The sequence below is a fragment of the Passer domesticus genome, chromosome 6, assembly GCF_036417665.1.
Source record: "Passer domesticus isolate bPasDom1 chromosome 6, bPasDom1.hap1, whole genome shotgun sequence".
Lineage (NCBI taxonomy): Eukaryota > Metazoa > Chordata > Aves > Passeriformes > Passeridae > Passer > Passer domesticus.
The window spans coordinates 43,285,771-43,299,123 of NC_087479.1; the positions used below are offsets into that span (position 1 = coordinate 43,285,771).

Genomic DNA, 13,353 nt, shown 5'->3' on the forward strand with positions numbered 1-13,353 from the left:
ACAGCACAAACTTTACTGGTAGCACTAAAGCATGTGTTGTAGTTCAGAGTGACTCATTGCACCAATGGACCTTTGAAAGGAGTGGGAATAATGCAAGTGGGAGCCAAAAGCAAGAGGAAAATGTTGAATTCAGATTGAAAAGGAATCTTTTAAGTTACTTAATGCTGGACTCTATGTATTAAAGACAGAAGGATTGGCTTACTTCTTTTTCTTGATTTGTGGCTTCAGCTCCCTCTATATTTGATTTACTACCCTATTCCATTTCAAACATGACTAGTTTTTGGGAAAGGCTTGAGCCTTTGAAAATCAAACTCCAATTTGTTGTCTCTACTTTGAAAACTCTGGCACTGTGGAGCACATTTTTACTTTGGAGAAGAAGCAAGAGGATAACCTTATAAACTCTCCAGTTTCTCACACCATAAACATGTATGGGAAGAGCAGGGCTCTGGCCATTCCACAGATATGCAGGACTCCTTTGTAGAGGTGGTAGTTACTTGTCCACTTGCTAGAATGCCTGTGTCCAGAGTAGGAGTATTGAAAATGCACCTCTTAACCTCTCTCCTGATGCTGCTAGAAAAGCTGCTAATTAAATCCTCTCTAATGTGTCTTTTTGTATCATGGACAATATTAAGCTTGATGAAAAGGGTACAAAAGCTCCTTAAACACTTAAGGAAACACTTAGTAGTTGCAGCTGGTCAGCTGCTTGACCATTACACCACATTCAATCCCCTAAAGCAGTACTCGAAGAGCTCTGACAGGCCTCATTATTCTTCATCTTATCTCTACAGGAGTACATGGAAAGTAAAATTCAGTCAGTTATTACAGATTTAGGAGTTAAAGAGTTACGTCATCCTAATTTACCAGAAAACTGTTGGAGGCTTAGGCTTTTGCTTTAGATGGGCTCTGGTTTTTCCCATCTAGCAATTTTTTTACTTGATGCCAGATGGAAAAGCTGAGTTGGTGATACAAAGTGCAGATATTAGATCTCTGGTTATCTGATTACACAGGAAATCAGGTAGCATAATTTGCTAATCATTGGTTCCATTCGAACCAGTTGGTTCACATAAATCTCTTAACCTGTAGATATCATTGTAAGGAAGAAAGAAAGATTTTTCTGAAGTAGAATAAAGCAAAGCTACAAATAAGGGACTGAAAGGTAGATTGGAACTAATCTTTACAGGTTAACCTCTAGTGAGGAGCCAAAATTTGATGCAAAAGATACTTAATGTATTAGCATGGTGACAACAGTGCAAGGCTGATTTTACAAAAAAATCTGGGATGGTATCTGTAAATGAACCAAAAGACATTTACAGACTAAATAAAACTGGTTTTATGTCAGTTTAGTGTTCTGTCAAAAAGTTGCCTGTGAGGAAAGGTGCTGAAAGGACTGCTGAGATTCACAGGGTAATCTTCATTTGTGTTAAATTAGTGACTTCCAGAAGAGGGCTGGAATTACAACTGCCTCTGGGTGTTAGAACAGCCTAACTGTGAAAAGCATCCACAATTTAAATGAAAACTAAGACTACCACTAGGAAATTATGTGCATCATCAAAAAACTGTAAGAAATAAAAAGTCAGAAAGTTAAATATTCGTAAGACCTTTATTTTAAACTGGTTTAATGAAATAAGAAACTGTAATACAGTAAGAAAAAGTAAAATTATGAAGCCATGCAGTGAAACAAAGCAAATAACTCCATGTAGTCAGGAATTAGGATCCTGTAAATATCTAGAATTTTTTTTTCTGAGCTACCTGATTAAAAATCAAAGCTAATTTGTGTAAAGACAATATAATTATTCCTGTGAGGAAGAAGAACATGTGATAGCAGAATCGTGGCTTCTAACATGGTTCACATAATTTATAACATGGCAATTCACAACACCAAACCCTGGAAGAAAACAAAACCAAACAAAACCAAACAAAACAAGATACATAATGTGATTGTATGAAAACTACTGCCAATACAATTTCAGAACAAAGTGGTAATTATTTACTGTAATTACTGAAGGATTTGTACCAGTAAAAAAGAGAATGTGAAGGTTTGAAAGAGTACCATGAATAGAAGTCTCTCCATATTTCTAAAGCCTCTTCAAAGTCAGAAAGCTTAACAGGCAGCATAACCAAATGCTGCACCTGTCTGCAGTCAGGATTTGTTGGCCTTCCAGTGCATGGCTGTGTGCATGAAGCATTGTTATTTCAGCTCTGTTTACAAAAGCTGCACTTGCAGGTACCTCCCTTTCAGTGTTTGTTCTAATGAGCTCAAAATTCTCAACTGATGTACAGAAATATGTCAGCAATGGGGAAATACAAGATTAAACCAGGTTCCAGTCTGAAAAACCAGAAAAGTGGGAAAAAATAGTAGTACCTCTCTGTGTCAGCTATCCTGCCCAGAGCTGGTAGAGTGTGAAATGTGACTTTATAGCTTAAAATATCTCACAAAAGAATACTGCTACATGGCACTGCATTCCTCTGTCCCTACTCACATTTTGTTCACTTTGATGGGTTACTCCAGGATGTAAGGTTTGTTTTAAGAAACCTTGTGTACAAGGATCAAACTTACTCAGCCCTTTCATAGCAAATGAGACCAATCACTTGCTGTTATGTCAGCAGTCTGTTAAATTGAATTTGAAATTTGACCATGTTTTGGTTAGAGTCACTGAAATTATATGTGCAAAAGTAACAAAATCTGGTCCCTCACTCCATGACAGAAATGCATTACTATGGATGACTTTGGATTACTTGAAATCCACTCCTGTGCAAAAGGCAATGAAGATTATGTATACCATTTAAATGGAGTGAAAATCACCATGAGATGAGTCAAGATTGTTAAACAAACCCCTTATTCATTCAAGCAAACTCAAGGATACAGCACAAGGTAAAACAGCTGTCCCAAATATACATGCAGAGAAAAAAGAAGTGTGCAACTGTTTGCATAATGAAATATATGCTGACCAAATATGAAAACCATATCTGCAAAACTATAACTGCTAGAGAATGTTCTTTATACCTGCTATTTATACTCCCTAGGAAACAGGTCTATTTAAGGTCTGCATATATTGGTAAAGAATGATAATTATGCAAAACTATTTTTAATGCTATACAGGAAATATTTGTTTTCAAAGAATTTTTTTTTAAATTAATCTAGAAATGAGCATTCAGTAAGTGCAGATATGCATGATACATTATACAGAAAATTCTGTAGCCCTCATGACGGCTTAGAAAAAAGACATTCTTTCCAACTGCAGATTTTGACATTGTGTTAAACTATGTTTAAAGAAATCATGTTAAACTAAAATCCTAAATTAGACTATTTTTAAAATAGTGATTTAATTAGTTGAAACCAAAAGAAAGGCATAATTAGAATAACATTAAAATTTGTACTAATTACTAGCTCTTAATTCTATTTTTTAATTGTCCATGAATGGTAAATGCCAGACCCTTAAAGATATAGTAAACAACATAAACAAGATACTACAAAACAAACCTCAGACCATTAAACCTTTTAAATTCATTGTTCACTTACACTCAGAAACCAACTTCTGCCACATCAAAATGAAAAAAAAGTGGAGTCTTTTAGATCTGTGCTTGATTGTTTCCGCAGTTAATCTTGTTTCAGAAACATTACTGCAAACACAGTAACACCCTAGCCACAGATGCAGATCTGACAGATCTAGATGATTTGGAGGCATCTCAGGTACTTGAGTATGTTTCATGAATATGTCCATGAATTAAAGTCATAATTTTACGAACTATGAATATACTAAATATCACTTCAGAAAGACAAATACCAACTAAACACTGCTGTAATAGTGAAAAATATGGCATGCAGAAATTTCAAGAGAGTTTATTGCTTTTTAACTAGTCATGTAAGCAACTATCTTTGAGGTTAATAAATATTATCCCTCTTTTGGGATTTGGAAAATGAGGCAGTGCCTGTGGTATATCCCAGGGGAGAAAAAGTTTGGTATCAGATACAGCTGGAGCATGGCAGCAGCAGTCAGGGAAATACCCTGCTGGCACGTATCTGATCAAGGTAATAACCATCTCCTGAGAAATGGGACTGCTGTGAGTAAAGTCACTTGGTGAAGCTGTGCACCTACTGGTATTAATGAGGATTTACTGGGGACTTCAGTGAGGCCAGGAATTCATTCAATAAAGCTGTACAAATGCAAATTGTACTATGTACTGAAGTTACCATAGAAGTCTAAAATGCTCATGAAGCAACAAGCTACACAGCAGAGCTTGAATGTACTTTATATAATGAGATAACCACAAGGTACTGTAAATCCTGATTTAGGAGCACAAGTTTGCCTTTCAGAGTAAACAGGCTATGATAAAAATATCTTCTAAAAACTTCAGCTACCTTTCCTATATCTTCATATAGTAAATTAGCATGATGATACCATCATCATCTGCTCCTAAGCAGTACTACAATATATATGTTAAATAATAATATTTCTAGAGTACATCAAAGTTTGCATCTTTAGTAAGTATTTTCTACAAAAATAACTGAACTTTATCCAAAACAATTATCCAACTGTCTCACTGACAAATCTTTACTTATAAAACCCAAAAAACCATCAAGAAAATAATCAAGCCCTCTTAAAAAGTAAAGAGCAAAATATTCAACGAAATGCAAACAAAACAAACAGCGATGCTCCTTTGCAGCAACTGTCACAACTCTCCACAATCATATTCCCTCCAAACTAAAACTTGCTATAAAACCTTGTGTACTTCAATTTTATCCCTTAGAAACAATATGACCAGAACAAAACAAAGACCCTTCTTTGTGATTTTTTCTGCTCTCATCTCATATAACAACTGGTAAATGCACCAGTGCATTGCCTCTTGCAGATGCCCACCACATACGGTGTTTATTAAATGAACTCCTCTCAGCACCTTTACAGGGACTGTAAATTTCAGACTTCTTTCTACCTCTACAGGTTTGAAGAAGAATCTGATTCCCTGCAGGGAGACACCATCACAAACCCAACACCAAAGGTGCTGTACATTTAGAGTTCTGCTGAACCATTGTTTTCCAAGACCTCCAGTGGCAAGGAGTCACTTAAACTATCCCCTGAATCAATGGTGAAGTTCTGGCTTTTTAATGTTTTATGAGCATTCATGAACTTCTGGAGGTACTTGGAGGTATATAGCCAGTGGTGCTTCAAGACATCCTCCATCTCATAGACCTTGGACTGCCTGGCATTCATTTTTCGGAACCTCCTAAACAGTTTGTTTCCAGACTCATTTCCTTCACTTGCCCAGGCCCCAATGGACCCATCTCTTTCAATGATTTCAGGAACATGAGCAAGTGTTTTGTGGAAATAATTTGTAATCTTGCCCTCATATCTGTACTTGAACTTTGTAGATAAGAGCTCTGCAAAACGCTGTGAATTGTAGCTATACTGGCACAGCAGTTCTGGGCACTCCTTGGCCGGGCATGAGGATCGCCACACTGGCTTCATCTTCAGATAAAGGTCCATTAGTTCTTTTAGAGCTTCATGCCTTTCCTCACACTTAATTAATTCACATACTGCCTCTACAGTCTCTTTGGACATGAGCTTTCTAGCAAAATTTCCACTCATCTTCAGCATAGGCTTCAAGTTCATCTTCTTCCTGAGGTGTTTGTCAAGAGTCAATTGCCACCTCTTCCTCTCCTCTTTAGACACATCAGGATTCTTGTAAAGTTCACCAATCTCCATTTGGAAAATCCTGTAGAATTCTGTTGCATTGCCAATGTCGCAGTGCAGTGCATCTATGGAGGGAACAGTCTCAATAAAAGGTTTGGCTGAAACACCCTTCACTCTGTCACGGAGCTCATCAACAGACTCGTGATACGGGTTGGACCTCCATATTTCATATCGCTCCAGATTTTCAGCATGGCTCCTGGTTATGGAGTGGAAGACCAGATTCTGGGATGCCTCCAAGCGGGTTGCATCACACAGGGTACAAATATAAGTGGAACCTGAGGCCTCCAGCCCTTCCACTTCCCGCAGGAGTTTCTCATCATATCCTGTACCCCTAAAGACAAATCTAAATGTTCTCAGGATGCCTCCCATTTCAAGCAGCAGTTCACTGTTTTTCATAGCCTCTCTTTCTGCTATGAGGGGGCTCAGGATTGCTGTCAGAGTTTCATGATCTGATTCATCAGCCAGCATAAGGCACAAGGGCTTACAGCACAACTCTGAATTGGGCTTTACTTCCTCAAAGATCCTCTTGCTTTCATTCCCATGTGCTATGGAAATGTTCATGACTGTGAAGGAAAAGCGAACAGCCTTCTCTGGGACAGCAGGCCCACTTCCATGCTTCTCACTGACATCTCCCATTCCATCACAGGACTCTTTTACTACCACAGTGAAGGGGCCATTCAAGTAGTCATCCAGGTTTTTTTCTTTCATGCCTTCCAAGATCTCCTCTTCCATGTCCTTTAAGGCACAGACCAAGGCTGCATCGTATCGGAATCTCTTTGCAATTGTGTCTACTGGGTAATCATCAATTGAGAGTGGCAGTCCTGATAGTCCATCTATAATTCCCACTTCTGTGTTAGTGGATACATTTTTCAGGGGAGGTTTCCACTCAAATGGGTGATAACCTGGTAGGAGGGCTTTCTCAGCAGTGCGAAGAGCATGCAAAGGCTGGAAGATCTGCCTGCCAGTGACAGCTTTTACCGTTCTGTACATTTTATGATACTGACTACAGCTGAGAAATGTGTTGATTCGGATGGCCAGACAGACAGCAGGATGAAGTCCAGATCCCCTCCCTTGCATTATAGCCTCCAGTTCATCTGCTTGTTTGTGTTCATTTTTTGCTCTCAAAGCTAGCAGGAACAAAGTCATGCATACAGCCTTTATATCACCGCCCTCTTCTTTCTCAGCAAAAGCCTTCACTTGGCGTTTCAGTTCCCTCAGACGATGTTTCTGAGCTCTCCTTGTCAAAGACAGGAGGTGCTGCCTCGGTCGGCCACCTTTATTGATGTAGCTATAGAGCTCTCCTTCTTTCATCTCCTTGTGGCCAGAGAGGTGTTGGCCATATTTTCCATGCGAGATCTCTTCATCACATTCCTTTACAGGGCATCTTATACTCAGATTATCAAGGATGTTCAGGAAGGATTTCACTGGGGTTACCAGATCAGTAGGAAAGCAAGGATACCAGCAGGAGGGGCAATAGCTGCCCATAACTCTGATACATTTAAGGATGCAAGTTCTGCAAAACAAGTGTCTGCATGTTGTTTCCACTGGATCTGCCAAAATATGATCACAAATCTGGCAAGAAATGGATTTAATGAAGTCTACTGGGTAATCAACTGCAAGCAGCTTGGTGCTGAGATGTATATCTTTGCAATTGACAATCTCTTTCATTAAATTTTTGTTGTTTATCTGTGCTTGTTTGAGTTGTTGGTTCTTTACACCTCTGTTTAGCTGAGCATGTTTCCCAGTGGTTTTGACACGTTTGCCACGTTGCACATGTGGGGGCTGGCTTTTTCTCTTGACTCCTCCTCTGGTAGTATGGCAGACATCACAGTTTGGGGAATGGGGTTGCCACTCCATTGTGCTGTTCCTAGGAAAATACACTTCACATAGAGTATTACTGAATTTTCTATGTATAATACTCCAGCAGTTGTGACAAAATCGAGTGGGATGGATAGTGTCAACATCCCCTCGTACATCAATCTTGAAAACCTTAGCAATAAGATCTGGCCAAGAGGTTGCTGTTTTTTCCTTCTTTCTCAGAAGCCAAAGAGTTTCATCATCCACTGGCCCATGCACTGGGTAGGTTCTCTTGGAACAATCTGTTTTAAATGAAACCCCACAGATGCGGCAGAGTTCCTTCAGATTGTTCTGATGAGCTCTATTGTCCTGTGTTTTCATGGCATGGGCATCTTCCTCAAGTCCCTGCCTATTGTCTGTTAACTCCATTTCTTCTTCTCTTGGCACTGCTTCATCTTCATGCAGGATGATTTCTTTATTTGAAGAAACAGCCTCTTCTGCCTGATTTTTGTGTGTGTGCTGGCTGTCATCAGAGGATGTTTTTTCAAATGATCGCAATTTAAAGAGCTTGAATTTCCATTCAGAAAATTTTGTATATGTATGCTGAAGTTCTTCAGGTAGATCCATTTGTGATGCTACTGACATCTGCAGTCACACAGAAACCAGATCACCTGAGAAATAGAAAGATGTAAGTTAGCTTAATTTCCAAATTAAAAGGCTGTCCATTCAATATATGAGATGAATTTCCAAATTTATTTTGACTTTGATTCTAAGGCATCACGTTTCTATTTGCTCCCCTGTGCACCTTACATGAAGCCATTATCCATCCTGTAGTAAACATCCAAATATGCCCCTTCCTTCTTTTGCTTGATGGAGCTTACCATAAGTAAAGCTACTATAGACAACAGCATTACATTCTGAAAGTAGGTGATTTTTTTTAATGTGAAACTGAACTAAGTTGGTGTCTGAAAGGCAAAATTTTGTGTGTTCATGCTATATTATCTAAATCAGCAAACCCACTGCTCTCATGTTCCTTTTTATTTCTGAATCTGGTCAGAAGTGTTTCATACATGGCATTCCACATGGGCAGAGCAGCACATATCTCTCAATCCCAGCACAGACTTTATTCAGGCCCCAGTTTTGTAGGGTACTGGCATGTGTTTAATGAGTATGAGTAGCTCCATTAAAGCAGGAGGACTGTGTCCTCTGTTGATGCAAAGCACTACAGTTCCCTGAACTCCAAAGGGGATACAGCAATGCATACTGGCTTCAGATTTGATAGTGAGAGAATATTTATACATTGTATATTAGTCATTAATTTAAGTACCTTGCTGAGATCTCTCTGTAAGGGTTACTGGTACTGGAAATCTGAAAATGTCTGTGTAAATTTGACCCTAATTTTAGCTTTCATAGAGGTGCAGCCAAAAGTAATATCAATGTGGTTTCCATGGAAATATGGTGTGTATAAAAATAAATACAAGACTTTCACCTCAAACACAGAAACTTTTTGCTACTGCATCAGACCCAGAAAATAAAATTGTATAGAAACAACAAGAGTGACTAACCTATTTTTCATTACCTGGCTATGAGGAGTGCACAAGGTAAACAAGCAGTATAGAGAACATTCAGTTATGTTTTCTGACTTATTTTGGTTTTACTCCTCTGGCTGGTGCGAGTAATAAAAATGAGGAAGATTCTACCTTAAGACAATGCACTAGAACTAGAAATTACATAGCTGTGATTTCTTTTACTGATGTTATTATCACTTAGTAATCCACATATCTTGCTAGAAATCTCAGTTCAGTGTCCTTTCAGAAGGTGTCCTTCATTAGGTAATGATAATAATCCAAGTCATGGTTCAAAGTGGTGATGCCCAGTGTTTCTGAGATTATTTCATCTATAACCTTTCAATAAAGTATCATTTCAGTACAGCCCTTCACAATCTGTTGGGAAAGGACTGCATACATTAATTAAGTTCCACATCCAGAATAACATACCAGTCTGATTAGCTCTTTCCTGAAGAGCTCAAGTTTACTTTGAAATCATTCATTATGCTTGGCAACTAAAATTTAGGTTTGTTTTCATCTCAGCTTCTCTTCACTCCATCCCACCGAGAACAAGCTGCCCACACCACTGTCCCCATCTGCCCACATTGCTCTGTCCAGCTGCCTATACTCCTAAATATCTGTCTGCACTGCAGTCCCCTGCTGCCCATTGCTGATCCAGCCTGGCAACAAGCGTGCTTGTATTCTGCTGTTCTCAGATCTGTGAGGTGCAGCTGTGCACAGATGTATTCAGAGCATTGCTGCTGTCTCACTTTCTTGTGTGCATCTTGTGACAGACTTGGTGAAATTTATGCTCTGAGCAGTAACCCTGAATTTGCCCTGAATAGTTCTGTGTTCCTACCACCTGCAGAGTAATTGAATACCTAGTTGCCCTATACTGCCCACAGATCCTTCTCTTCTACATAACGCCCTATGCAATTTTGTGTAATTTCACCATCAGCAGCAGCACTTTCAGAATCTTTTAAACCATGAGTAATGCCTCTTCAGGATGACATCAAAGTCATTGTCAAGAAATAGCCAGCACAGCATACATTTAACACAAAATATTTAATACTTTCTCTGCTCTTCTGACCCTTTGAGTAAGTGCCACTGTAGTGCCATGCTCATCTCCAAAGCCATGACCTGACTCTTGCTACTAATCACCAGCTCAAATGAATCCAGCAGGCTTTACCCATGCTAAAGGAAAGTTCAAGCAGTTTTCTCTTTTCCTCTTTCATTGAACATGTCCTGGAAGAAATGAATGACAAAGATGCCCTCTCAGGTTACCAGACCTTCACCTTCTGCAGTGGTTAATTGCTGCCAACAGGCTACTCATCAAATGCTTTTGAATTGTCTAGCTCCCAGGCAGTGGAGATTACAGCAGCTCTCTTAGGAGAGCAAGAAATTTTCCCAGTGCTAGGAATATTTCCTGTTACTCATGCAAAATGTGCCTGTGTTCTGTTATTCTAGTTGGGGGTCATGCTGAACAATCTTTTTTCACCTTGCCTACCCCACTCAGATTCTTACAGAGGGAACCCCAGGCATGAATCTCCAGCCATGGTTATTTAATCAACTCAAACAGCTGTGTTCAGTATCACCTCTTTTTTCTTGCAAAGGGAAAAGAAATCCCTGTTTTTCCCCAGATCACAGTATTTCATACATTTCTGAAGACAAGCAAGATTGCAATACTTTTCTTCACATCAAGGAAGACTTTGCTTTATAAAAAGGCTCACCAAAATGAACAGAACAACCTTTGAAGTGAGGAACCACATATAAAATCACTGACCTGCTCATTAAAGCAGGACAAGGAACCAACACTGGGATGTCCTACAAGCATCTGGGATGCTCTCATTAATACCTCTAGCCTACCTTCAGCTCGTTGTCAGTTTGTAGAGCTGCTGCTGTGCCTGCCCAGTTTGTTCCAAATGTCAAGCTTGTTTGCTGTCTCTCACGCGTGCTCTCACTCTTTCTGTGTTCCCTTTGCTTTTTAAAGACACTGCAGTGCTGTTTATCTCACTTATCCTTCTCCCTCTGAGTTCCCCATACAACACTGGTGCTAACCACAGTTTATTTGAACTGAACACAATACAGAACTCTCAAATCCAGGTGGCACCTGGCAATTTATGAGGCTTAACCACAAAATTCATATAAACAAGGTCGTCTTGTGTGAGACTCCTGGGCTCTGAGATAAGTACACAGACTCTCTCTGAGGAGCACCTGCACTGTTTTTTAACACAAAGTTTGCATTTAGCTTTCTTCTTTATAGTTTCATAACTGGTTTCTTCACTGTTAACTCTCTGAGAGGAGAACCTAGTCTTGGTCACCTTGGTGTTCCACACCAAAGGTATTTCATTGAAGACCAATATCTTACTTCCCCAGCCAACCTTCTGCAGTTTGGGTGAATGACAACAAGGATCACAAAAGGTCCATGCTTCTGATACCAGTATTTAATTTTCATGGATATTGCCTCTTTAGTAATGTATATCTGGGGTCTTGAAGGCCCTGAGCAGGCAGGACAAATCATCAACATAAAAGTTAGTTACATACTTATTGAGTGACTGGTATGTATTACACCAGGTATGGGCTATAGTGACCACAAACAGCAGCCAGTAGAGTCTTCTTCCTGAAAGCCCAAGAAGAAAACCTATGCTTAGTTTCCACAAAGCAACTATCTCAAAAACTGACTCAAAGTGGAAAGATGCTGTCATATAACAGCACCCTGAAAGATGTCAGTCTCCACATACAACATTGTGCAAAAATTCTAGTGACCCACCAGGTCCTTTCAAACATGAATGTAAGTTCACACTCCAGACATAGGAATTTGCAACAGCAGAAAAACTACATAAACACCCAGGCATCTCCCTTTTTCCAGAGACTTTGTGATCCTGAAGGACTCAAAATCCATTTCTGATTTACAAGCTTTTCCCTGAGAAGGTGGCTGAGGGGTGCCACAGAGCTTACATTGCAGCTCAGGATCTCCCAGTTAATACCTGACAGCATCAGATGTCAGCCAGAAGAAAAATCAGCGAAAGTTGTAATACTTGGTATTTGCTATAGCTAAAATAGGTGAGAGGACTCACACTCTTTTATATACTCTGATTTTACAAGGCTTTCACTTCTTAGAATCATAGAAGCCTCTAGGTTGGAAAAGGCTCTTAAGATCATCAGGTCCAACCCCAAACCTAACAAAGCCGAGTCCACCACTAAATCTTTTCCCTAAGTGACACATCTGCATGTGTTTTACATATCCCCTTGGGATGGTGACTCAACAGCTTCTGTTGCCAGCCTGTTCCAATACTCTACAACCCTTTTGGTGAAGAACTTTTCCTAATATCCAATCTAAACCTCTCCTGGTGTAACTTGAGGCCATCTCCTCTTGTTCTATCATTTGTTACTTGGGAAATAGCCTGACCCCACATTGGTTCAATGTCATTGAAAGAAAGTCAGTTGGAGAGAGCAATAAGGTCTCCCCTGAGCCTCTTTTTCTCCAGGTTAAACAACCACAGCTGCATCAGCTGCTCCTCATAAGACCTGTTTTCTAGACCCTTCCCCAGTCTCATTGTCCAGACGATGTCTTTCTTGTAGTGAGAGGTCCAAAACTGAACGCAGGATTCAAGGTTCAGCCTCACCAGTGCCCAGTACAGAGCAACAATCACTGCCCTGGTCCTGCAGACCATGCTATTGCTGACTCAGGCCAGGATACCATTGGCCTTCTTGGCCACCTGGGCACTGTTGGCTCATTTTGAGCTGTCAACCAGCACCTCCGGGTCCTTTTCCAGCCATTCTGACTCAAGGTATTTTTGTTAGATGATGTCTTGGAGAAGTGGTTAGTCCTGAGTCTTTGTGCCACAGGAGAGGCAAACAGCACCTGCAAAGCAAGTAATGTATGGAGAAAGGAAACAATTGTATATGGAATATACAATGCATGGAGAAAGTAAAAGTGTTTAGAGACAAATGTTGATATCCTTTCTCAGATTCTGACACACACAAAACCCTAATATGAAATAACTCCCAATCAGAAACATCTGAATGGGGGTGTCAGGTTAAAGTAGAACAGAAGCCCTAGATGTCATTCCAGGCCAAGGCAGTGTGGGACAAGGATGTCACGGCTGAGGCATTTCTGACATCTGAGAACATTAGATGGCTAGAGCCTGAGCTCACTACTCTGCTGTTTTGCCTGAACTTCCTAACAACCCACCTATTTTACTATTCACTCCCTAGCACTTGGAGAGACCTTTTAAAAAAACATACCAGGTCGAGCTGCAATGCCAGATATCAATCAAAATCACTCTCTGCAGTCACAGACTGATTTCCTCTCTTAT

At 39.9% G+C, this 13,353-nt stretch overlaps 1 protein-coding gene across 1 annotated transcript; it reads right to left on the reverse strand.

The window, feature by feature from the left end:
- Positions 1 to 1,779: 1,779 nt before the first annotated feature.
- Positions 1,780 to 8,144, reverse strand: RAG1 (recombination activating 1). Its single transcript, XM_064425007.1, has one exon. The coding sequence runs from the start codon at positions 8,130 to 8,132 to the stop codon at positions 5,010 to 5,012; it is 3,123 nt and encodes a 1,040-aa protein (XP_064281077.1). The 5' UTR covers positions 8,133 to 8,144; the 3' UTR covers positions 1,780 to 5,009.
- Between the last annotated feature and the right edge of the window lie 5,209 nt (positions 8,145 to 13,353).

Excerpts from the sequence above, each read along its gene's own strand:
- RAG1 (XM_064425007.1), bottom strand. The coding sequence starts at position 8,132 with ATGTCAGTAGCATCACAAATGGATCTACCTGAAGAACTTCAGCATACA.